Source organism: Gymnoscopelus braueri, assembly GCF_963280865.1.
Source record: "Gymnoscopelus braueri genome assembly, chromosome: 16".
In the NCBI taxonomy this organism is placed as follows: domain Eukaryota; kingdom Metazoa; phylum Chordata; class Actinopteri; order Myctophiformes; family Myctophidae; genus Gymnoscopelus; species Gymnoscopelus braueri.
The window spans coordinates 26,011,449-26,039,158 of NC_137616.1; the positions used below are offsets into that span (position 1 = coordinate 26,011,449).

At 44.2% G+C, this 27,710-nt stretch overlaps 1 protein-coding gene across 2 annotated transcripts in view; it reads right to left on the reverse strand.

Moving 5' to 3' along the window:
- Positions 1-1,607: 1,607 nt before the first annotated feature.
- Positions 1,608-27,710, reverse strand: part of LOC308103733 (pleckstrin homology domain-containing family G member 1) — a 57,638-nt gene continuing 31,535 nt past the window's right edge. For both annotated transcript variants that reach the window (XM_080453872.1, XM_080453871.1), the window contains exons 3-16: positions 21,700-21,800; positions 20,102-20,171; positions 15,455-15,501; positions 13,100-13,250; positions 12,103-12,234; positions 10,561-10,743; positions 10,165-10,260; positions 9,338-9,424; positions 8,199-8,319; positions 8,031-8,092; positions 7,504-7,695; positions 6,956-7,075; positions 4,932-6,801; positions 1,608-4,743 (exon numbers count right to left, since the gene is read on the reverse strand). In XM_080453872.1, the coding sequence (XP_080309998.1) occupies positions 3,776-4,743; positions 4,932-6,801; positions 6,956-7,075; positions 7,504-7,695; positions 8,031-8,092; positions 8,199-8,319; positions 9,338-9,424; positions 10,165-10,260; positions 10,561-10,743; positions 12,103-12,234; positions 13,100-13,250; positions 15,455-15,501; positions 20,102-20,171; positions 21,700-21,800 (4,200 nt within the window). In that variant the 3' untranslated portion in view covers positions 1,608-3,775. The remainder of the gene's footprint in view (positions 4,744-4,931; positions 6,802-6,955; positions 7,076-7,503; positions 7,696-8,030; positions 8,093-8,198; positions 8,320-9,337; positions 9,425-10,164; positions 10,261-10,560; positions 10,744-12,102; positions 12,235-13,099; positions 13,251-15,454; positions 15,502-20,101; positions 20,172-21,699; positions 21,801-27,710) is intronic.

The window sequence follows — 27,710 nt, forward strand, 5'->3', positions numbered from 1 at the left end:
GGATCTCATTTTAAATAAGCCATTGTGCTTTTATGAACGATCCAGTTTAGAGGACCTATGATTGTGAATTGTACTTCCATGTACTGTTTCCATGTTTTTCCAAATAAAGTGCTTCAATAAATCAATCAAACCTATAGAACCTACTACTATATCGTGATGCGATGGTTGACGATACGATACATGGTCGATATTGGTTCATTCATGGCGATACGATATACCATTCAATGATTTAAAATCGATACAGTAACTATTTAGCGAAAAAAAGGAAATCTGTGTGGTCAGTGCAGGTTTTTTAAGGGGGAAAGTTATTATTATGGATATAAATAAGTAAACACAGTGATTCTCTGGCAAATACATGGACATTGATTGTATTTGAACACATTATGGATAAACTTGCACCTCGACATGAACACAGAGATTACACACATTTATCGATAGACCAAGTGTAGCGATATGGAAAATGTACTTAGTACTTAGTATCAATACGATCAATTATTTGCATTGCAAAACGATACAATACAAAGTCAAATGATACGATATGTTTCCGTTTACATATTGATAGAGTTGGATCGTCGAAATTAAAATCGATGCATCAATAGTTATTGTATCGTTACACCCCTAGTACCTACCTACCTACCCACCTACCTACCGTTAGTACCTATGACTGCTCCAGACAGTATCAGTCTGTACAGTCTATAGTGTACATTGTAGGGCTATATTGCTTTTTATAGTTATATAGTGTACATTGTATATTGCACATTGTTTTTTAGCTTTATGTTTAACTTCATCTTTATATTGTAGCTTATCTATTTATTTTTGAGTAAATAGTAATGCATGGATTTAATAATACATGGAAATGTCCCATACTATTGCTTCAGTGATGGTGATGGTGATGGTGATGCACCAGCCTTACCAAAACAGTTTCATCATAGGCTATGTGCGAACATACTTGTCAATTAACAAACAATTAAATGAAATAAAATGTAATAATTCTGATACTGTTTATATCTCAATAGGTTGAGATAGGACTCTGGGCACTATTTATTCTTTTAAGTCCTTGAAGGTGTTCTCACCAGAATGACTTGTGCTCCCCTGGATCAACAGTAAATACGCTGAGACTATTATAAAAGGTATACATTATAGATGAATATTTGAACACAAAAAAATCTACAGAATTCTAGCTAAAGTCAACGATTTTACTCCAAACGTTTCTAACGCACATAAATAAACCTTTTATAGCTTAGAATTAATTAATATGGTGCTGTCTGCTATTGGACAGTGGTGCTAATCAGTTGATATTTGGATTATGGAGTAAACTATCACCAACCATAGGTATTTATTTATTGTTAATTCATGATGAAAGCATCATGATGTTTGGGCCAGTAAATGTTACAGTATGTAGACTTTGAATGCTTAGGATGCCACAAAAATATGGTTGTTTCAACAGTCATATCTTAAAAAAGTGTCACTGCACAATATGACATTATAGTGAAGTTGATAAATCACAAATGCATTGTGTTCCCTGGTGGCAGTTGGATGCTCAATCAGATGTAATATTTAGAAGAATTTCTATATTAAATGGTAACATAAACTGACAATGATTTTAAACTTGAATTTATTTATTACCTCCAATACATTGTGTACTTGAGAAATGACAACTAGGCAGTTAAAAAAATACAGTACACTTAACTTAAAATTAAAGCATTATAAAGCATACCTATGGCATACAAGAATAACTTTCCTAAAATGTACATCTTTACAAAGTGTTTACAAGTAAAATGTAAATAAAAAAAAGAAAGAAAAGTGCAAAAAAGAGTCAATGAAGACTGACAATCCCCACCAGTGAAACAGAGGACCAACACATACAATGAAAACATAAAAAGAAACATACTTCATATTCTTAAGTTGTCTTTGATGCATATTTCTTGAACTGAACATTAGACGGTGAATTGTGCATTTCCAACTTTGCACGTATCAGGCTGAAAAGGAACAAACTTATTAAACAGTGTGTGATAGAAAACAAACATTTTTGATAATATTCACAGTATTTTAATTAAATTTGGCAAGTGCCCCCGCATCCAAATAAAAACGGCCTTTTTTAATAAATAGATTTTACTTTCATTTACAAACTGTCTGTGGCTTGTGCTAACAGTGAATGGGGCTGGGATCCGTTCTTTCAAATAAATAAGATGTTTTAAGTGACTTGTTCAACATGAACTATTTCAACAAGTGTGGGTTGTAAATACTGGGTTTACTTCAAGGGGAAATGAAATAACTAAGGTGTGTATGTGAACACGATTTTATTTGATTGAGAAATAACTGTGACTTTCTTAAGAATTCTAAAATAATTCGGTCAATCAGGGATAGTGTGTATGCAATATCAGTAGTGTGACAGTAGGGAGTGTCCCGTTAAGTAAACAAAAGTAAACAAAGCGTTAAGTCTATTCGTTTGAGTTTGGAAAAACAAAACAAAAACAAAAGTACACCAAATACAGTACTGTGGTTTAACTTATCCTCCTTAATGTACTCCTCTGTGGTCCCTGTTAAAGGGCAACTCGCCGATTCTTTTGACCTGAAACATGAAAATCTGACATAACACTTCACAATATGTTACATAAATTGTGTCATTTTACATACACTGTTGGTGGCATTTTACCAGTGCCTAAGGAGACTTTCAAGACACAGAACACATTGAATGCTTTTATGACAGATTTTCACATGTCCTCCTCACAATAGAGACAGGTTAAACAATAGGTGAAATCACACTTTAAAAACAAAGTAAAAAAAACGATGTGACGGAAGCCCCAGACCAATTTACTTTAAAACAAAAAGTTACTCGATTCAAAATAAATATGAAGGTCTACCTCTGCTTACCAGATCTGAAATATCAACATCTTTTATCGATTTTAAAGCGTGACACCCTATGGATGATGGAGGTGTTAGAGACCAATACCATTGACAACAATTAGACTGTGGGTCTATGCTTTGTACATGCCCTTTGTAAGTTATATTCAATCGAGAGGATCTCATAATAACCTAAATGTTTTTTTTTAAGTTGCATTGGTTGTTTTGCCATTATTGCCGAGCTGTAAAATAGATGTTGCTACATTTCTATCCTGAGTAGCAAACTGCAGATTTCTCAAGCTGCCTGTTTGAATTGTTTGACAGTGTTATAACATTTAAAATGCTAGCTACCACTGAAAATTAGACAGAAGGAGCATCTCTCTTATACAGGTTAAGATTAACTAGCAGCGTAAAAATGCTTAAAATAACCTCAATTGTAATTTAAAAGGAAGGGGTTGTTTCAAAATCGAGGTACACTGGGGTCAAACTTTGTAAAGGAGACAACATGATCCAACATCAGTTGAAGAGGAGGACTGCAACAGTTTTTTTAACCCTTACTGTAAATCACACAGAAGATAGTTGACTCTGGAAGTGCTAAGGCAGCTCACATGCAGGATTTGGCATGTGCTACTCTGACTGTATGAAGGTCAGGCAGTAACAGTATTGCATGTTTTATTCAGACAGAAGCCATGTAACAGCAAGGATATGTAACAATGCAGGCTTCTACATATAATCTGGCAGCACTCAAAGGAATTGCTCTGGATCTGTGCTAAGAGGGAAGCATCACATTTGTGCAGTATCAGTAATTAGTAAGTATTTTGTATTCTGCTGTGTTAGTAACGGTACAGGAATCCAGGCAGAGCTGCAGAGTCCCTTTTTATGTAATATATTGTATTATTGTTAAGCTGATACAGGTTTGGCTTTCACTTGGTCAGGCGAAGCTGCTGGAGCTCAAACAATGGAACTTGTCCCTCAGTGATTGGACAATATTGGGCTGGCTCTGCTGCGGCTCGCTCCATAGGTATTTCTCCAGCTGCTTCCGCTCCAGAGAGCTCAGCGGGTGACAGGAGTGCGCTGGCGTGCATGGCAGACTCTGGGACTGCAGGACGAGTCCGCGGCTCCGATCTAACGCGGCCAGCCCGCTCGGCTCCCTCTCGTCCTCGGAGCGGATCTCCACGTAGTCGTCGTCGTCGTCATCGTTGTCCTTGAAGTTGGCCAGGTAATTGTTTGTGGCCGTCAGCACAGCAGAGGCCCTGTTCAGCACCACCACCTGCCGACTGTCCTGCAAGGTGAGCTCGGGCTGCCCGTGGCTGGACCGCTCCGGGAGGCTGCTCTGTCGGCCCGCCCGGCCCAGACTGGGGGTGTGGAGTCTCTCGCGGGGCAGTTCCGGAGCAGTTCCAGTGGGGATCGAGCCAAACCGGCCGCCGTTGTCCACCTCCTGCTGCCGGTTGCCCAGATAATTGGCTGACTTACAACGATTGGGGGAAGTCTTTGCGTTGGAGGAGGAGGGGGCATTAAAGGACGGATGTCTTTTTATGGAACTGTACACGTGTTCCTCTTTGTCGCTGGGCGCCGGCATGCAGTCGCTCCACCTCTGGGTCGGTGGCGTGGTGGGAGGGGGAGGGAGGGCAGGGACGGAACAGGAGGGTGTGAGTTTGCGCTGGGGGGTGGAAGAGGCACGGGCTTCCCCAGCCTCACTGGGCAACGACATGAAGCTGGCAAGCTCTCCGTTGCTGTAGGTGGAATGGAGCCAGTCCTCCTCCAGGAAGGACTCAGGCATGGAGGTAGAGGAGGGCAGGCCTGGGAGGCTGTCTTGTTGAGCTGAGGAAGTCTGGCCACCAGGAGGGTCCTTGAACACCACCTGGTCATAGAGCTGGGAATACTCTGCTATCCTGGCACCTGGAGAAGCAAGAATCAATTATCAAAGATAAACAATTTAGTTGAATTGAACAATTGAACATTAAGCCATATCTTAATTCCTCAAACATATCATTGATCATTTAATTTTGAGAACCAAACGCAAGTCTTAATAAGAAGTTAAAATGTGTATATTATTGCGAGAAAACCATAAATGTTTTGAAATCTACCTATGGCTGCGCCTCCCTGCTTCTTCTCTTCTAAGATGTCTGCCAGGTCTTTCTGCTTCTTGTCAGCCCTGCTGGACCGACTGCAAGGGTCACCTGGGTCCATACTCCTCATGCGCAGCAGCTGGTTGGTTGGCTCCATACTCTTCATGCGTAGCAGATGGTTGGCTTTTTTGATCTTCTGGCTGTACTGCCGCGCCATGAGGAACACACGGTTTTTGGTTTTGTCCATGAGCTCCTGGGAGAAGTCCACGGAGTCACCCAGGAGGAGAGAGGAGGACGCCAGGGGTGAGTCCAGACCCGCCAGTTCCCCAGGAAACAGGCTATGGAAGTCCCTGAGGGAATTCTCCTTCTGTGGGGGGACTGGGGAACACTGGGGAAGCTCCACCAGATCTTCGTCCTCCAGGCGGAAACTGCCGCTGCTGAGACGGGCCAGTCTGTTGCGCATGCTCTTCACTGTACCGGGTGTGACGGGCTGCGGAGTGGGAGGGAGACAGCTGTCCTCTCCTTCCACAGTGGCTTCATTTAGGGGCCCAGGGAAATTGATGACTGGGATGTTGAAAGTGGGCATAGTAGAGATGGGCGGGGGAGCAGGTTGATGTGATGGAGGACTTTTGGTAGGGGAGCTACGCGCTTGGGGACAAACTTCAGAAGGTTTCTTGGAAGGGCTGCTCTTGGCTGCAGGTGCCTTTTTTGGCGACTCACTACTGCTGACAGGGAAGGCAGCAGGCAGCCGGTCTGCTTTCTTCTCGTTGACCTTGATGTAGTTTTCCAGGTCGTTCCAGATCTCGTCGACCCGCTCTGACATCTTGTCGCCGGCGTGTGAACGCTGGGAGAATGTCTCTGAAGCAGACGAGGAGGAATAGTCTGGTTCTGATGAAAACATGACAGGATGAGAGGGGTCCGTTTCCTCAAAGTCCCCGAAATGGAGGCTCTCCTCGGACACGAACCCTCCGAGGCTTTCAGTCAGGTCTGGTTCAGAAGCCAGAAGACTGTCCCTCTGTTGTTCCCGTTTGTTCCCGTCGCTAATTCCCTTCAGATCTTTTGGTGGTGGTTCCCTGAAACATATGGTGTCGTAAATGTTCTCCTCCTCCACTATCTTGAGCTCACATGTCCCAAACGGTTCCGTCTCCTGTGTGGAGGACCGGTTGCTCTCCGAGGAAGTGTCCGGTTCTATCCTAGACTCTGCCGCCTGGACCCCTGGAACATCATGTACCCCTCCTGTCTTGACCGTGGAACCCTGTGTGTCTTTAGAGGTCTCCTTTCGCGCCTGACGCCCGTCATGGTCCCTCCTGATCAGCCCCATGCTCTTTAGGTCCTCATAGCTGATGTTGTCGTAAACATTTTCAATATCATCCATCGTGAGCTGTTCTGCAGAGGACGACCCAGATATCTCGTTGCTGGATGATTCGGTGTGGATCACTTCAAGGTCGGCGAGACGGGGCTGGCCGTCGTCAGGGCTCTGTAGGTTATCGGTGGCCTTCTCCCCCGCGCTGCTCGCCCTCCGCAGAACTCTGCCCCCGCTGGGCGGCGGGTCCACCTGCACGGTGGGCACTTGCTCCCCTTGCCAGCTGCAGGGCCTGGCCGACCTGGGTGAGGATGTGGCCTCCGATGGTGCAGGGGGACGAGGGGGCGTCTCCGTCTCAGTGGGCACGAACATCTGGTAGATGTCCTCTTCCTCGTCGTCGGGTTGCATGGTGCGCTGGCGTGTGGGGAACATGGCCCTGCGTGCACTGTGGTCAGCCCAGATGTTCCTGACCGACTGCTCGCCTCCCGGGACTATTAAGGAGGGATGGGGGGAGTCCGGAACGTCCTCCATCACATGAGGAGTCCTGACTAGTGGCGGGTGGTTCACTAGAGTCTCTCTTGCTCTCTGAAAGGAAGAGTGAAGAACATCGAAATTAAATTACTTGTTAAAGTATGTGTCGTTTATAAACAGACATCATAAATTAAAATGTGCAATGGTAGAAACTGAATGTTACGGATATTTTGCCTGGTAATGATCGGGCATATACCAATATAGCTACCTGTAGGTCTGAGGGACTCATACTGAAGGTCTTCCATTGGTCTATGCTATCTACAGATGCCTGAGGGTTCAGCCTCTTCCTGCTGCCCTTGCCAGGGACTCGCAGCCTCTTGCCTCCTCCCTGGAAAACAGAGTTACATTCTTAACAACAGAAACACTCCTTTTAAGAGACTGTACTTTATTTGTTCATTTGGTCAGGACAATGCGCATTAAACTGGATTTATGTATTAGATACACATGATTAGGTGTAAATATGCCATATTTAGCCTAAGCTAATTTCCATCCGTAGTCCCCAAAACATTAAAACATACAGACTTAACAATAGAGATAAATAGATAACAAAACACTCAATTACAAAAAAACTTTTTAAGAAAGCTTAACTAGAGTATACTGTAACAACTCTATAAAATGTGGTCACAAGTCCGGTTATTTTTTAACCATTGTTTTAGTTGACCCTTGAATGTTGTGGCGGTGGGGTTTTCCCTTAGTGTAACTGGACTTGGTCAAAGCCTAAATGAGTAACAATCATTGTGGACAGGCTTGACTCACCAGGCCACTGTCGTCTTCATCGTCAGCGTCCTGCTGATGTGGCTCCTCCCCTTCTTCTCGGTCACTGTGGTCATAGTGGTCGCCAGGGTCCAGGGACTCCTGTGATTGGTTGATAAGGCTGCGGCTACGACCAATAGTGCCCAGAGCCAGCTGGGACACCGGAGACAGCAAGGTGGCACCAAGACTCGTTCGCTGTAGAGGAAGGAGTTTACAGCATTTTGAGAGACATTATACACAATATATAATACTATATGCAGTCTGCTAAATGCCTGTATTGGATATATATAATAAATGAGTGTGTGTGACGTGTGTGTGTGTGTGTGTGTGTGTGTGTGTGTGTGTGTGTGTGTGTGTGTGTGTGTGTGTGTGTGTGTGTGTGTGTGTGTGTGTGTGTGTGTGTGTGTGTGTGTGTGTGTGTGTGTGTGTGTATACTGTACATGTGTGGGATGTGTGCATGAGTGCAAATGTTGTAGACTCTAAAAAACCTTGAACATTTCTCTGTTCTCCATCTTCAATTCACAACTCACCTTTTGACCATCTGTGTTGGCACCACTTTGCTTTGGACTCTTCAGTAATTTGGACAGAGGTTCTGGTGGGAAAAGAGTCGAGAAATGTAATCAGTGATCAATGGAGGTCGGTCACTCTGTGACAAAAAGTATTCTGTTCTTCTGTTGAAATGAAAGCTGACGTCTCACCCTTCCTGCGGCTTCTACGCGGGGTAGGGCCCTCCTTGGTTTGAAGGGAGCCCTTCTTGTCACCATCAGGGCTGTAGTGAAAACCTGGCATGGCATCCATCTCCAGAATGGCTCGTTTGGCCTAGGGTTTAAGATAATAGAAGCGGGCATAAGACAGAAGAGGTGAATATGTGGAACGCCTCAGAACTTCAACACTAGAGGGCACCAGAGTACAGTCTTCAGTAAGACAAATAATGATAAAATTTGTTTTCACACATTGCATGTTCACACTGTAAAGCCTTTAATGTAATTACAATGAGCCGCCTCAACAACTTGCTTTGGGCAAAAGTTATCATATTTCCTCTTGGCTAAAAAACAAAGACAACTTCGCCGCAAACATTATACTAATTGTAATGGAGAGTGAAAAAAAGAGTAGGAGAGAACAGAAGAGAAGAGGAAAGGACAGTAAGACAGAAGCAGAGAGGAAACAAAAGACAGCGGGCGACATACTACGATAGTTACAAAATATCCCACTATGCAACTGTTTACATCATCAGAGAACTCCAGTAGAGATGGAAAGTACAGCTGATAAACAGGACCACAATGGAAACAAGTCCCCAGGACTTTTTTGTGTTCAAATGTCTGACTGTCACAAGGGGGTGTGCTCTGAAATTTTACACCATCTGGCAACCTTTTTTAACATATATAGAGAGACTGAAAGCTGCTGACATTAATGACCCATAAATTGACCCCACTAAATTTGTATTATATTTTTTGTGTATATATATATATATATATATTTTTTTTTACTTCATTTAAAATCTTTCTTTAATAATATATATATTCTACTGTGTACACTTTATTTTATTTTTATTAATTTTTTGACTTGTTTTCATTTTTCATTGCAATTGTGTCTTATTTTTCTGTATTGTCTTTTGTTTTAATGGTACAAGGAGAAACCAGGGTTGTGGCTCTTTCGGAGCGGGAACTTTGGGGGGGTGGGAGGGTTAACATACATTCACTGTTTTTTGTATGCTCATTATTATAGACCTGTATGTGAAAATATAAAATAAAAAAACCTTGAACAAAAAAAAATGTCTGACTGTACCCCGCGCCGTTTATATTTCTGTGTAATGAAGTATTCAATCAATCAATCTGACCTTGGCTGGGATTTTGGCCGGATGGTTTTCAAGTATCAGTCTCTTCAGGTGTAAGATCCACATGCGCTTGTCCTGCTGTGATTTGGCCTGGGGGCGGAGATAAAGAGACCACGACACAACACAGACGAGAGATTAGCTTAGCCTGACAAACATTTGGAAAATGCCCTTGTGCTTCTGCTCTTCTAAGGCTTCCTTATGTAACACAGATTACCTTTTCAGGTGCTTCAGCAGAAGCCTGTGGTTACGAGACGAGGGCTGACGTTAGACCCTAAACACTTCAACGTGTCTGAGCACTTGGCCAGTCTACCCAACAAAGACACACCTGTGAACTCTTGTTCACTATGCAGCTATCCATCTACACTAGACCAGTGGTTCTCAACCATTTTAGGCCGCGACGACCCCCCAAAATAATCATATTTGAACTGGGGACCCCCCCACCCTGACAAGCACTCGAGCTTGGAGATCGCCTATTTTCACCTCTTTCTTATATTATTTGGCAATTTGGCCAATGTTTGACCAGTTTTTATTGTATAGTTTGTTGATTACTTTTGGTGCAGTACTGGTCTTTTTTCTTTTCTTTCTTTTTTGAGGTATTAAAAAGGTTCTTAAAAGGCCTTAAAGTGTCACTTCACTGTCATCTGGGGACCCCCCCAAAATCATGTGGGGACCCCCCTGGGGATCCCGACCCACAGGTTGAGAACCACTGCAATAGACTACTGCACAAGGAATCACGGTAGGTTGACTGACTTTTGTTATGCTGTGCGCTTGCTTTGTAAGGGGTCTCATTTATTATACATACTGTATATTTAAATATATGCCTACTGTACCTGTACTGTGTGCTGCAGTTTGGGGTTTTTGTAATGGAACACGCTAAAACTCAGCGGCTCTTTAGGGATGACCTCCACCAGCATCAGGTTACAACACTGCAAAAGAGAGAGGACAGGTGGACAGGGTGAGAAAAATAACACGGTATATTGTCGCTGTTGTGCGATGTCCAAAACTTTTCAGGAAATGAAAAAATATGAAAAAAAATGAAAATTTTATTTATTTTAAACCCACATACACACTTAACAATTTTAAATTTCAAAATAAAAATAAAATAGCAGACCTACAAGCTCACAGCGTGCTGCGATGCTCATGCAAGCTTTTAGATCTCTGTAGGTTTCTGCTCGACAGCAACCATATATATTTAAAGTGCTCATGTGTGTTTTCAGTGAACTGACCAGGATGTGAGCCTTGTATGTGTACGACTCCTCTCGCTTCTTGGTGATGAGCAGAAGCTTGTCAAACAGGAACAGGCTCCTCTCGTTCTTGGCCCGCTGCAGCCGGAACGTTCCCTCCAGAACCAGCTCTCCGTAGCCAATCAGATCAGGGCCCTTCCAGTTGGTCAGCAGGCTCTGGATCTCCTACAGAGAGGAAAAGGAGAGAAGGAGAGAGAGAGAGAGAGAGATGACAAATTAAAAGAAAGAAACAGATTATGTGGGTGAGATTAAATACAGAAAAACAAACAAGATGCTTATAGAAAACCAAGATTAAAGTAACTCGACTGGACAGAAATTACATGGAAACTACAGGAAAATGCTAAACTAACATTAAATCAAAGGGTAGCGTGTGTGTGTGTGTGTGTGTGTTCAAAAGAAGGAAGTAAGTTGTACAGCTGGATGAAGGAACACATTGGAGCAATTAATACAAATACAAAAGGATGAACAGAACAATGTCAAAGGTTAAAGTACAAGGCAAAATAAAAGTGAAGATGAAAACCTAAATAAAGCTCCAAAAAACTAAACTAAAACACAGAATCTCTTAAAATATTTAGACCCGCCCATTTTTCCAGACAGACTGAGTAAACGCTTCCACACACATTCCTGTACGCATTTGACCATTCTGGCTCCCAGCTGATAAAAGAAACAAGTTTCCCTTTTATGTGTCGTCCTTATGCAAGATCTTCATTAGCTCTGGTGGAAAACGCAAGGTCGTTGCGTAAGATGTGGGGAGGATCAGAGGGACAGGCTAATTTAAACCTGCATTCACTGCTCCAACGTATTCGTTGGGAGGCTGTATTTTCAACTTTTTGCAAAGATTTTTGTTTCATCGCAGAAATAATTTGAGCCACATTACAGTCATTTAGCAGACGCTTTTATCCAAAGCGACTTACAATAAGTGTATTCAACATAGGTAGGGAACGAAAACTACTAATCACCAGAAGTCTTTAGTGCATTTTCTGCAAAAACAAGCAACCAAGAGTATACCTAGCGCTAAGGTAAAAGTGCAATATATCAGCTACCTATTTCGTTAAACAGATGAGACAAAATAGCTAAATCAAATGAGCATGAGCTAAAACAAATAAGTGTATCGACTAAACAAGATCCAATAAACAATACAACAATAGAAAACAAGCGTTCGTACAACTAGTTAACAACAAGTAGGTCAGGCAGAGAGGAAGGGTAGTGTTTCCTGAAGAGGTGGGTTTTGCTTGCCACGCCACGCCACGGCACGGCACGGCAAACATTTGCGCGTTGAAAGAAAAGCCTCTGAGATACAAAATAAGGCGATTGCTAAACACTTCTCTTGCAATGCAGCGCTAAGTATTGATTCAGCTTAAGTTTCTGTCCGGTTGGATGTTTAGCTACACAAGTGACAAGGCTCGGCAATGACAGCTGGTCAGTTAGTCTGTCTGCCACTTAATGGTAGAACTGACTGAACCACAACACCAACCATTATGATTGTGTGTGTGTCTACAGAGTAGTACAGACGCATTTTAGTACCTGTAGTCTAACGGCGTGCTCGTGTTTTCTCTTCATGTCGTTGATGTGCCAGGCCACTCTCTGCATGGTGTCAATGGCCTCCTGCACCACCTCATGTGTCTCTGTGTCCTTCTCCATGCGGTTGGCTATCTCCTGCACGGCATACACAGGAAGTGCACACACCACACACACACACACACACACACACACACACACACACACACAGAGCAGGGTGTTAACACTTACGTATAGAGTAGAAACATGAGTGTGATGTCCTAATTTCCATTAGGATTAGGACACAAAGATAAAAAAGCAGACATGTAAATCATGGGCTTATTTGTGTACACCTACGGAACACACACGCTAGAACTACAGGAACAGACACAGACAGGGCACCAAATATTGTCTAAGCATTTGGCCTCTCCACTGTAATCATGTCATGATTGCCTTGTAGACCATCGCCTGTACATGGTACGAGCAGCAACCAGAAGCCAGTGAGGGGAACGCAAAATGGGGGACACGTGAACGTTTTGGGAGGTTGAAGAATGCATGAGTGTGTGCACACGTGTCCTTAATTTCTGTGAGTGGAAAACAATTTGGTTTTGTATCTACGTACACAGTAAAATCGTCAGTGTTCATTTATCCATTTCTAACAGTATACAAATGCAAACAAATGGACCACTATGGATCCATGTGGTTATATTTGTATACTCTCAGAATTTTACAGTGTAGTGTTTGCATGTCTGCGTGTAGGGGTGGCAGCGGCTCAGGAGGTAGAGTGGTCGCTTGGGAATCGGTAGGTTGCCGGTTCGATCCCCAGCTCCCGGCTGAGTTAGAGTCGAAGTGTCCTTGAGCAAGACGTTGAAATTGAACCCCAAACTGCTACTGATGAATGTGTGTGCGAATGGGTGAGTGTAGCGCAGAACATTGCAATGTGCTTTGGATAAAGAAAGACGCTATATAAAACCATTTCGCATTTGCGTGTGCGAGAGACAGACATACACACAGACAGACATACGTGAAGCAGTAGGTGGTACTTGAGAATCCTCTGCACTGGCTTGAGCAGGTAGGAGCCCAGGGGTAAGGAGTGCCTCAGAGACTCCTGGCGCTCGCGGAAGAACTTGGCCAACGCCTTGTTCCTCATGCACTCCGTTAACACAGCCACTGACCTGGGAGACGCAAGGAAGAAAAGGGAGATGTGTCAAGAAGACAGACAAAAACAAACCCATTGAAAGTACATACTGTACTGAAACTATTTGATTTCATCTCCATAGAAACCTTGGACCTCAAAGCCTTGAAGAAGAAATCAAACTGATGAAGCATGAAAGGCCCCAACACACACACACACACACACACACACACACACACACACACACACACACACACACACACACACACACACACACACACACCCATGTCAAATCTACATCAGGTCCAACAGAGCGTGATGTTTTGATGCTCTATTGAGACTCTATAGAGCCTTGTAAGATCAGAGTATTTAGTGGTCAGTGGATCTGCGTTACTGTGACCTACTGGGGAAGAAAGAGCCTTTTTACTGGAGAGGGGAGGCTGAGTGACCATTGCGTTGTGTGAGTGTGTGCACGCACATGTGAAGTTTGAAAAAGAAAGTTGTGAGCTGTCCAAAAGTTGTCTCGCTTTCTGTGTGTGCGTGTGTGTGTGTGCATGTGTGCGCGCGCGCGCGCGCGCGTGCGCGTGTGTGTGTGTGCATGTCTAAATTCCATCAGGCTCCACACAGGCCTCACATTGTTCTGAAGGAAACCCGACCTTAAGAGCTCAGTGTGACCAAGATACATCTGCAGCCCGGCTTCTGCTGTGGCGTGCACATGCGTGTGTGTGTGTACTTATGTGCATATCCTTATGTGTGTGTCTGTCGTGTGTGACCTTGGTGGGGGTCAGCAGCTGTGCGAGGGTGTGGGAGAGGGTCTATCTCAACCCGTTGACAATGGCCCCTACACACACACACACACACACACACACACACACACACACACACACACACACACACACACACACACACACACACACACACACACACACACACACACACACACACACACACACACACACACACACACACACACACACACACACACACAAATTAGTCATCATTAAGTCGTAAATAATGACTTTGGTGTGTTTTGTCAAACTGCCCACAGAGCAGATCTACTTCAAAGTAGCCTGAAGGGAAGGTGTGTTCTCTGCTGATCAGTCAGCATTGTTATGAAATACAGTGGGTGTATTCGTGCAAGTCCGAGTTATTGATTAATTGATTGATTGAATACTTTATTCAAAGTATTCAATCAGAAATGTTAACAGCAAAGGAGGCATGAGCTCGGCCCTGGCCTCCCTAGGCTGGTGGGGGGAGTGTAGTGCCCAGGATCACTTAGCAAATTGGCACCGGGTGAAAAAAGGGTTACAAAATCGAGGGATAAAAATTAAAAAATGTTAACAGCACGAGGTTCAGTCAGACATTTAGGCTAAAAGGATAACAGAAAAAAGTCCTGGGGACTTTCCCTTGTGGTCCTATATATACTTTTACTTAGCTGTGCACCAAAAATAGCAGATCTATAAGCTCACAAGGCGTTGCAGCATTGTGAGCTGCGCAACACCAGCACACCACTAAGTATAAATCAGGCATTATGTGCTAATACATTTACCTTTCAGCATACACTCACACTTGTGCACATACAGAGGCACACAAACATACAGTATACACACACGTGCAAGCAAGCACACACAGTAACACACACACACACACACTCCCAAACACACACTTCAGGCTGAGACACCCACACAGGTGGCCCACAATGCTGCGTTATTCAGACAACGTGAAATAAAACATTAAAGCCTTGAGGTACGATAAAGTGTCAACTATAATACCCATCTGTCAGTGTGTACGTTGTAACTCTGTCAATCCGTATAAAAGAAGAGAGAGAAAGAGAGATATAGTGGGAGGGAGGGAGGGAGAGAAACCCTGAGGCATAATCGTCAGTAGACACTTTGACTCCTGTGGAGGTGGCTTCTATAGCATGTGTCAGTACTAGGGTAGGGAGCATTTGACTGCGTAGGGAAGGGTAATGCCATGGCTCAGCGTACACAATAGGGCTATAATGTGAGACGCTGGGAATGAGGAGAGATCGGGATAGGGTGACAGTGAAAACGCAAAGATTGGGTTTTATGCAGCGGTCACTCTAGACAGGGCACCATATATTGCCCTGTCTAAAGTGACAGGGCAATATAGGAGTAAATGAATGGGCAAAGGAGTACACCTACACATTTTCCAATGCAGAAGAGTGAGAGACAGGACAGACTTTGTGTGTGAGAGAGACATACGCTATGGTTGCCGTCTTACCGTGGATAGTTGGTGCAGTACTGCGTATAGATGTGGAATTCTTCACTCTGACAAACGATAAACATAGAATTAGTCTGTGCATGCCTATATATAAAACAGCAAACACAAAATAAAAAACGACAACTGAAGAGTTAAGGCCTTTTAAAAAGTTGAGCGGGGAAAGCAAGATGACGTGAGAGCATGTTACATCCACTTGCGGTAAATCATTGCATTTGCAAGTGTGTCTTGTTGTGTGTGTGTGGGGTGTGTGTGTGTGTGTGAGTGAGTGAGTGAGTGAGTGAGTGAGTGAGTGAGTGAGTGAGTGAGTGAGTGAGTGAGTGAGTGAGTGAGTGAGTGAGTGAGTGAGAGTGTGAGTGTGAGTGTGAGTGTGAGTGTGAGAGTGAGAGTGAGAGAGAGAGAGAACATAATGTGCTGTAATGTTAAAGGTTAGAAGTTGTATATTTGTACGTGTGTGTTCAAGCATGTGCGTACGGTACTATCTTAAATACCGTGTGTAAGCCTGATGAATCTACAGTCTATGAGCATTGGTTTGGTGAATGGTCGCTTATTCCATGTTTTGTTTACAGGTCTACGCAGTTCCGAGCCGGCAAACAAAGCCACCTCTCTCTAGCATCGGGGACAATCGGTAATTGAAAGTCCACCCTACAGTATAAGCTTATGATTAGCCCGCGTCCCTACCTTTAAGGTTCTGTTGCTCCCAATAGTCCAGAGAGCTGGGATTAAATATCCCCACGTAATCCGCCCCTTTAATTGAGCCCTTTCCACCTTGCACGCCTCCCTGAACATCAAAGACATCAGGGGCAGCATGACTTATCAAAGCTGGAATGAACTAGTCTCCTCTGTTTGCCCCCCCTTCCATTCTCTATCTCATTTCATTCACTCTTTCCCTCTGGATCTTTACCTACCCATTTAACCGTAAATATCCCTTATTCCTCCCTTTCCCCTACATTTTCCTTGAAGCCTTCTTCCACATCTGTTTGTGTTAAATCGCCTGTCCTTTCTCCGCCCCCCCCCGCCCGCCACCCACACACACACTATCTCCTGCAGGGCCTCAGGACAGGGGCCCAGGGATGTCCCCCCAGTGTTGCGTAACGCAGTGAGTATAATTGAACTCGTGTGTGTCTATAAATACGACAGGCTTGGTCTGACACAGGAAGTGGTTGCTGGTTATCACAGGAAAGCGGCATTATAAACACCCAGGCCACCAGATGATGGGAGACTGTCCTGGTTCACAATGCACACAAACACACACACACACACACACACACACACACACACACACACACACACACAGTGTTGGGACAATCGCACACATTAGGGTACACGTGATGTGTAGAGTACAGTGCCTATGGGTTGGATGCATCTGAATGTTATTTCTTGGTGTAAATATACATTTCTATTTAAACCACAGCAAACAATTGTGGAGTATATAATGGAGCAAAAATAGTGCTTCCGACCACAAATGCACAAGATAGAACACACAAATACCTATACAAACACACACGCACTCTTTGCATCTCTGAGGTGCTCCATGGGAACTGTTCTAAATTGAAGAGCAGAGCTCAAAACCACAGGACACATACACCCTGCAGGAATACAAATTTGTACCCAGCATGCATGCAGGCACAGAGACACACACACACACACACACACACACACACACACACACACACACACACACACACACACACACACACACACACACACACACACACACACACACACACACACACACACACACACACACACACACACACACACACACACACACACACACACGCTTTGAACCCCTTATTATAAATCCCTTGTAAAATGATATGAACTTTTAGGCGAGCTGCTGTATCCAAACACTGCATGAGAGAGTTCTGTGCATCTATAACTAAGGTTTATGGAGATTAATTACAACCTTGGGCCCACTCTAGAATAATGATAACCTTTGGGTCCACTCTAGAAAATGGAGCCAAGAACAGCTCTGAAGAGGCCTTCATTAATGGCTTGGCTTTGATTGGTAGGGGACAAATCCCTTAAATGTTATGACATTGCATAAAAATAGATTTCTTCATCGTCATCCCACAGCTGGTAGGTTTTGCTGGTATATGGATTTGTCCCTAGAGTCTGGACATGGCGATGGAGTTATTAAATTAAGTGCTGAAGCTGATAGGTTACTTCATTTTTGTTCGTGCGATAAGGCCATGATCTTCTTTTAATTGTGCTCTCACTGCTTCAGTCAGCATGTAGCGACCCATAAAAGCCTTAAAGGCTTACTCAACACTTTTCACTGTTGGAGTGGAACTTGGGATCATCAGGATGGCCAATTATCTGAGAGGTGAGAGCAACAGATTTATGATCAGTACAATCTTTTTTCCCTGCTTCAAACACATTTTCTGGGCTGTGATTCTTGTCTGACTGTTAAGTCTACTGAAGCAATAGCAAAGTGTGTGCGTGTGTCTGTGTGGTTTCTCTGGGTCTGTGTAACCATGACTAAGCTACACTGAACACTATAGATTCTCGTATAATTCATCCCCTTTACCAGAAGTCAGGCTGATAAATTAAATGGGGTGAAAAGAAGACTGTAACACACTGACACACACACACACACACACACACACAAAGGGGTTTTCCTTATCATGTATCAGAGTCACAAGGGCGTGATGGCCAGTGAAGACTACAGATTTCCAGGCAGCGGTCTGGCTACTGACCTTACACAAGTACATGACCTTATTAAACTCACTGACGCATCCATGCAAATATATATACACACACACACACACACACACACACACACACACACACACACACACACTAATGCACACCCACACATACTCAGAGCGCAGAGAGACCTTGAGCCAAGCTCAGGCACTATCTACAGCTGTGTTATCAGAAAGGGCCCATAACATTTATTACTATCCCAAAAGCTACATGTAATCACAAAACCTACGTAAATTCAGTTTACCTCACAGTGTGTGTGTGAGATTATCCCCAATAAAGTGTTTCAGAACTTTACGACCACAACGTCAACACCATAATGACTTTTCACTAATTTGTATAGTAAATACCAATTAAAAGGTCACCAGCACCTCTAATAGGCCAGAGTTAAGCTAATTAAGCTAATTGAATCTTGAAACGGATTGGCTGACTGACTGCTGGTAGTAATGAAGCTAACAACTCATTAGTACCCGTGTTTCCATGGCCTTCTTTGCCCTTTACCAATTGCAAACAGTCTCCCAAATTGGGTTTTAAATGGTGGCTTACATCATCGTCTGCATCTTGTTTTGTTTATGGATTCCAGTTAATTGCGCAAGATGGTGGTGTGGTTAGCAGTAAAACAAGCATCTCAACAACAGCTACTGCATTTAGGAAGTCTGCATGATTGAACGACACTCACGTTGTGCGTGGCCAGACAGTTACAGTGTGTTATTGTGTGTAATTGTGGTAGGGAGGGAGAGCAGTGTTTTAGAGGAAGTGTTGGAATGTGGTTATCATGGGACATGATGATATAATAGTTTTTACGAGACTCAGAGGGGCGAGACGCAGAAAAGGGAAATGGAGCCAGTTGGATGTATAAATGTTTGGAACACAAATATATACGTATAATGGGGCAGCAGTGGATGGAGCAGGGAGCAGGGTATAGAGCGGCCGTCGGGGGAAAAGGAAGGTCATGGTTCAATCCATAGCTTCTCCTGGCTTCATATCGAGGTGTCCTTGAGCAAGACACTGAAACCCTAACTGCTCTGGTGCCTTGCATGGTCACCTCCACCCTCGTTGTGTATGGGTGAAAGGCACTGTAAGGCACTGTAATGCACATAAAGGCAAACTTAGTTCAACATAAAAGAAAAAGAAAAGTCCGTACACTCGTTATGAATGTTCCGCTGTGTTTCATTGCGCTCTCAATATTCCGATTAACAGATCTTTATCGGGAACAATCCTGAAGAAGATCTGTTGATCGTAACGTTGGGAGCACAATAAAACCCAGCGGAGCATTTCTAACCAGTGTGTGGACTTTATTTTTCTTTTATGCTGAATTGTTGTTTGTCCTGCACCTGGGCACTGAAGCGGGCGGATGTGCGTGCACAATCTTTTCATGCACTATAGAAATGCAGACCATATAATCGAGTACACAAATACAGTACACAGAGGGAGGAGGAAGCTGTGATTGCTGCTGAGTCCATATTTTCCTTCTTGAAGAACTACTTAAAAGTCTCCAGTAAAGGGAGATGATTATACATTTGGACAGTCCTTAAAATTCCTCCGAAATTCTCCTTTTCCTCCTGCCCTCCTGCTGCACTTGAGAATTACATTCCACTGTTGTGTGTCTGTCCGCTGTAAAAACACAGACGCACTGCTGGGCCTGACAGATTTCCCTGACCTTATCCAAGGTTAGATTCACTGAATTATGTGCCAGCAACCATCATTATCCATTTGATTTAGGGAACCAATCATGTTAAAGTTTTACGACTGCGCAGCCAGCCATTTTCCTTATCCTAGTGTGTGTGTGTGTGTGTGTGTGTGTGTGTGTGTGTGTGTGTGTGTGTGTGTGTGTGTGAGAACCAGCTGTTAGGACAGGTCTCTACAGGCAGGGGAGGAGTGCGACTGTGTGAGCTGGAAGTAAAGACAAGGCAGATTTAAGGGAGGGCAGAAGGTCCTCACCTTGGCTACGAAGCACTCTGCGATGGCCACAGGGTCTGAGTTGCACTTCTCAAGGTCATGGAGCAGGTCTCTGGAACGCACATCATAAAATATCAGTATTTAAGGTAGTACGCACATGCTTGAACACACACGTACAAGCATACAACTTCTAAACCTTTAACATTTATTTACAGCATTATGTACAACCTCACACACACAAAATCCATTCATGAATTGTAGGAATAAAAACTGTGAAAACGGTTTCCTCGTCTTTCATTGTTCCAAACAATGTCACTAAATGTCAGGGACAAGAGTCACCATGAGTATAGAAATCAGGTCCTCGGGCATCTTACTCTAAACAAATAAGTGACTTCCATGTATTGAAATCAGAAGAGGGAGAGTGTGAGAGTGTGTGTGTGTGTGTGTGTGTGTGTGTGTGTGTGTGTGTGTGTGTGTGTGTGTGTGTGTGTGTGTGTGTGTGTGTGTGTGTGTGTGTGTGTGTGTGTGTGTGTTTGCCTTTCCTTGATGGAAAAATGGTCAATTGTAAAGTTATTGTTCCATGGTTGGGGCATGAGGTCATTGTGACCGCTTTAAACTGCCTTTCATGCTCCTCTTTTCCAGTTTTTCATTGTGCGACAGCTGAGAAATGAATATGGTAGAGAAAGTGTGCACGTCCGGACCACCATGGCTGATATACTACCTTAGCCACCCAGAATGTATACCTAGGCTGAACTCATGCAAAGTTCAGAGTTGTGTCGGGGAACCAAATATGCAGACTGAACACACACACACACACACCTACCTGACTGCAACAACAAAAACGCCCAACCTGAAATAAACAGGTGCTTTCTTTGACTGGCAGGAAGGAAATAAGGATGCTGGAGTGAGGACAGACAGGAGGCCGCCAACAGGCGCCTACTTGTGATATACATTACGGTCTTTTACACGTCAAGTCTTTTGCCTACTCGCTTAGATCTGCGGGGTCGCACTGCGCTCCTCGTGTGAATAGACGCGCTTTACCATTGTGTAGACTAGAGCAGTGGTTCTCAAACTTTTTTAATAATTCTGAGAGTGAACAAATGGAACCGTAACGGTCCATTTGATTCCATTTGTATACTCTCAGAGTTACAGACATGTAAGTGTCCATTTAGAACTCCCCCAAGGAACCACTTTGAGAACCACTGGTGTCGAGAAAAGTTCAACAAAATTAAACTGCGCGTGGGGCGGCGAGTGGTTAAGGTGCATACCACAGGCTCTAATGCAGCCTGACAGTGAGTCACAGGTTCGATTCCCGAGCCCAACTCCCCGTCTCTCCCCCCCCCCCCCCCGTTTCCTGTCACTATCCAAATAAAGGCAGAAAAGCCCCAAAAATATCTTCAATTACATGTGTGTGAGATGAGAACATCTTCGCGGGATCGTGCCCGCTTGTCGCTTCGGCCTGTCATATTGCCTTCCCCGCCCTCCCTACCCACCCGCTCGCCCGCCCTATTGAAAATGAATTACTAGGCGTGTCAATTGCTCACCACGTGAAAAGACCATTATAGTGATATACCATTATGCTTGTGATACACTATACTGTACATTATGACGATGTATCATTAACGTTGTCTGTGCTGTACCTGTTAAAGTGGTGGATGTCTCGGATGTTGCCGAATAGAGAGCCTTTATCCTCTGCGCTCAGGGCCAGGCGAGACTGGTTACTGATACATTCCAGATAGTCCTGCAGACAGGGGGAGAGGGGGGAGAGGGGGGGGAGGGGAGGGGGGGGAGAGAGAGTGAGTGTCAGGAGTGGTACACATCAAAGTGTGAAGAAGGAAATCCCATCAGCAGTGATGTGTGAGGGACTGTACACAATAAAAGCATTAGTGTTAATGTAACTCTGAAGAGTGCACACATGTAACCAAACAGACCAGAAGGGGTCTAATTTGGTTACATGTGTACACTCTCAAGAGTTAAATAAACGCTCTGGATTTTTACCATGTATGGCTGACATGGCCGGCACCGGCTCTCTGACACACGCTTAATGTACACACACAATATTCACACACAGATTTGAAACCATGCGCTCCAGTCATACCGGACTTTTTTCTCCACTGATTTAGTCAATGCGGATGTACAGTATGGACACAATTAGCTCTACTCTATGAATGATTTTTTTCTCTCTTTCAGAAGAAAAAAATAATCAATACAATGTGAATGTATGAATTGTCAGCTTTGAAACATGACTTTGTGTAACATAAACAGTCAACTGGAATAATGGAATTTTAATTTCTGTTTAGCACTCAGGTTAGGGTAATAAAGAACAGAGATGGAAGAAAGGAGGTGGTTGTTGTTGTGTTTTACGAGGATGCTTATGTTTGTGGAGACAGATTTAACTCTCCGACTTATCTGTAGCAGATTACATGCTACAGGCCCAGCTTTCTCTCTGCCCTGCAGAAAAAGCTGTGCGGTAGACGGGTAGACAGACAGACAGACAGACATAGTGGTTTCCCAGTAGCAGTAGTAGACATTGATGAACATTTACAGTGCATTTTTGTATGTTGTACCATTTTTCATGTTTTATCGTTTTTCATCATTTTTTTGGAAATAAAAGACAAAAACTACGAGATGTGCCACAAGCCGAGGAGAGGAAAGGAGAGAAAGTTTCTTGATTTCTGTCACCCTCCCCCCAACCCCCCTTTCCTTTTCTCTTCCTCCGTCACGTCTTTCTTGTCGTCTGTCTCGCTGACAGATGGGTTAAGTACTGATAGCATCTATACCTGCAGGCTATTAAAAGTTACCAGCCGAGGTCCTGACCCAAAACACATCAACGCACCTGAAACAAATGTGCCCTTGAACACACCCAGACACATGCACACAGTAAAATCCAGAGTAATAATCAATTGATGAATTATTCTTTAGACTTTCAGATTTAAATTGGTACTCTGGATTTAGCTGTGCGCTCACACCCTCATACCCCAATCATGGAGTTGAGTTTCGAGCACAGTCACAGTAATGGTTTTCAAACCACACGAACGTCTGCTGCTGGGCAGGACCAAGACATTACAACATAGAGAAAAGTACTGGGCTGCTCACAGCATGTACAAACACACACCCGCAGATCACTTAAACACGCACGCACATGTCTGTGTGTGTGTGTGTGTGTGTGTGTGTGTGTGTGTGTGTGTGTGTGTGTGTGTGTGTGTGTGTGTGTGTCTAAAAGCAAAATAAAGAAAACGAGAGAGAGAGAGAGAAACTGAGTGCGTATGGCTGTGATACGCGTGAGTGTTGGGAGTCTAACTGTCTGCTGCTGTGGTTTCGTTTCCTAGTCCTGGCTTTTAGTTATTATCATATATTATTAGTCATTATTATTCATTATTATGAGTGTGGATTATTGTGTGCCTCACCCTGGTCCTAACATCACTGGATTGTGTTTTTTGTTGGGTAATATTCCCCTGAGGAGGGTGGGACAGACGACAGAGAGAAAGGGAGGATAGAAACAGAAAGAGAGAGAGAGAGACAGATAGAGAATGACAGAGCAATAGAGACTACTCAAAGCCTGTGTACTGTGGTCCCTGTTGTTGCTAAACCCTACACTGTTGTCCTGCACAGGGTGAAGACAACCTCTCCTCCGAATCTTTTTCACCTGACGGTAATAGACTTTCACTAGGAGAGCGTAAGTGTGCAGAGGTTCATGCCGTCTACTCCAGCTCCCATCCCCACTGCATAGGTGCCCTGTCTGACTAACATGGGCAGTGACAAGAATATGTGAACAGTGCCAAACGTGTTCACCGGAGCACCCGGCCAGGCCGGAGGCACCGCTGGCAGGAATTTAACCTGGGCCTCTGTAGTAGTGGCCCGGTGTTTTACCCCTACGCCGCCCAGACATTCACCCATTCACACGCACACATACTGATGGCGGAAGCAGCCATGCAAGGCACAAACGAGAGAAATTTAAGGCTGTGCCAAACCAAATAGCAGGGAGTGGAAGTGAACTATAAAACCCTCTGACGGCGAGTCTGCATTGACGCAGAGTTAACACACAACACTACCCCTAATGAACTTTGTTGCATTTTTATCACACTGGCTTTAAACTAAATCACAGTGTGTGGTGAAGTTACAACTTTGTTTACTTGACTGGTACCCATAATATATGCATACGTTAATTAAATATGCTTGTTGTGTGATGTTTTTAGATGATTTTGAACACAGCTACCCATGCCTGCCTTAAATGCTGAAATAACAAAACAGCTCATGACAACAGCTGGGCGAGTAAAAGCCTACTTCAGAACAAAGATTTATGATGAGCCACGTTGAAACTTGCAACCACTTGAAACAGAATTCCAAAAACTGTGGTTTGCAACATTATGAAACTGGACAGTCATCAAGGCAACATTTCATTTATCATTTCCATAGCAACGGTCCTTGTCACGTACGTCCTTTCCTCCTGTATCTATTTAGCTGTATTCCGCTTCATTTATTTATATCAAAATATTGTAGACAGTCAACTAGCAATTCTAGTAAAGTCCCTGGGATATAAACATCTGATGGGCCCGTCCCTCCCAAATATGGGAATGAAAATATTTGTGAAACGTCGTCTCGTTTTCCTAAACACTACATGGACTACAGTAAATGTGTTGTGATTGTATTTGGGACCTCAGCGCTCTGATTTTGGAGGGGCATCCCTGTGGGATATGGGAATTTAACAGTTGCGAGAGCGACCGATAAATAAGAGAAATCATAATAGTGGTATGATGATAGCCTCTGAAACTTGCTGCTTGCAATTCGATACGTGGAATATCATGAGACGCAATCAGCCTGCATCAGCCGAACTGCGATGGGATCATTCAGACCGCTGCCATTCTTCTCTGCAACGTTCTAAAACGACTGTTGTCATGGCTTGAGTGTCATGGCTGTCCCCATATATTGATACCCTCCCCCTTAATGAGGAGTGATCTCTAGAGACACTCTAGTAATGTGTTAGCGGGAAGGGACCAAAACTGACAGAAATATGTTTTATTTCACAAAGTGACCAATTACAAAACAAATGCATATTTCCAGGTTAAGTATAGGGTTTGTAGTTTGGCCTTTTAGCAATGCTGGCGGTTACATTTGAGGGTTGTGTCAAGGGGTCATGTTTAGGTTTTGGTTGACCATCGGAGGTGATGCGTAAAGTGATGCTTTATTAGCCGTGGGTCACCGGAGATGACCTGGCCTGGCCCTCTTCAATCAACACACTCAGCAAGGGCCTGATGGGGGCATGACAATGAGCAGTGTTCAGCTGCAGACACACACACACACACACACACACACACACACACACACACACACACACACACACACACACACACACACACACACACACACACACACACACACACACACACACACACACACACACACACACACACACACACACACACACACGCCTCCAACACAGGTGCGCGCAAGCATGCATGCACACACACAGCACAGGCGTGCAAAAACATCATAAAGACACACACACACACACACACACACGGGTACACTCCCTGCTAAGGCTCAGACGTAAATGTGCAAACTTGAGTCTTTCACGTGTTAAACGTTAACCCTCTACAAAACAAATACACACTTTCTCCTTTCATTTCCTGCACATGCAAACATATTCCTCACGCTGCACCACAGTGGGAAGTCGATTCAACACACAATGCGAAGTCCAAACATCCCTCTCCCATTACTCAAAGCCCACAGACAGCCTCTCTCCCTCCCTGAACCCCTCTCGCCCCAAAATACTGTTTTGAGTATTCCTGCAAGGTCGATGGTGTTCCCACTTTAATCCCAAATTCCTGGTCAACATCAAACCGGCAGGGCAATGGGTTCCAGGTCTGAGAGGGCGAGGGAGGGGCTGGGTGGAGGAGAGAGAGAGATCAGAGAGGTTTGTCTCCGAGGTTGTTTGGAGAAGACTGATTGGCCTCATTAGACACATTGATCCAGTCAGGGAGTGTGGGCGATCGCACTGAACTAACAAATAGCTAACAAAAGCCTGTATGTACAGTACAACGTATAGCGCGCACACACACACACACACACACACACACACACACACACACACACACACACACACACACACACACACACACACACACACACACACACACACACACACACACACACACACACACACACACACACACACACACACACACACACACACACACACACACACACACAAATCACTTTTCCTGCACATGAATAGACCATGTGATACATGCATGAAAGCCAATGTATACATCAATACGCACAGATGTCCTGCCCACCGGCATTGACAGATGGAACACAGGTGAGCCCACAGGAGTCTGGGTAAATATTTGTATTTGGGTCGTCACACCCTCTTCCCGCGTCGCCCGGCTTATGGGATGCAGTCGTGCAAGGGATTATGGGAAAAGAAAGGGAGCAAGGAGGAGGGTCAGCGCTTCTGGTATGGAGTGTAAAGTGCTTATTGTCATCATGGATATATAGGGTTGATACACTGCACCACACACCAGCAGCGTAGAATGGCAGATTTATTGATAGCGCAGCCAAAGTGCAAATGTTAAAAGCTCTATTCATACAGATAAGTGCAACCCATCGCCGAGGGAGGCATTCATTTGGGAGGGCCATTCACGGTCATTAATAATGAGGTAAAGAACAGCCAAATGGATGGTCTCAAAGTACCCATGAAGAATGACTGGCATCAAAGTGTGCACAGTAAAATCCTCAGTGTTAGTTTAACCCACTAAGACCTACTGTAAAGAATCTAGACCTAAAAAATGTTTCTATGTCGGTGGCTCTCAAACTTTTTCCATGTCAAGGACCCCCAACATTATATGTCCCAGGGACCCACAGAGGCAAAGATTTGAGTTAAAAATGTTCACTTTAAAAATGTATATATTCAAAGATTAGCACTTTTTTTTTTAAATAGCCAAAGTATAAAATAATGGTTAAAGTGGTTACACAGATGCGTTCCCGGTTTTAATGGGTTAAGTCTGAGAGTGTAACAATTGAACCAAATTGACTCACAGAGTTAAATTAACAGTAAGGATTTTAGCGCGTGGCGTAGGAGTGGGTGGTCTCCTCAGCTAATGGTGATTGAGAGGTGTGGGTTCTGGTTTAGGCAGACGAGCAGTAAGAGGGTATTAAGTGCAGCTGCGGCTCAGCCCGATGTTTTGTTAACCTATTTTAGACAGCGTTATCTAAAAGTTAAATCCCTCTCCCATACACAGTAAGCCATTCGTAACTCTGAGAGTGTCCAAATGGAGCCACATGGAGTTCTACGTCTATTCGGTTCCATTTGTACTCTCAGAGTTTAATCTCTGGGGACTTTACTGTGTACCTGTGTCCTTGCCCCTTAACTGGGGGTGGGGTGGAGGGCACGGACCAGGGGTGACAGGGGAGAGGGGTGCATACTGACAACAACACACCAGACCCCCACCTCACACACAAAACCTCACTCCACTTCCTTATCCCCGTCCCCTGGGAGTCTGATAGCTTCCTGCTAGCTGGGACCCCTTTGACAGCAGCCATTCTCGTTACGAACCTACCACACAAAAAACATGTACGTACACACACACACACACACACACACACTCGCACCTTGGCCTGTGAACCCACAGCCAAAACTGGGAGAGGAAGC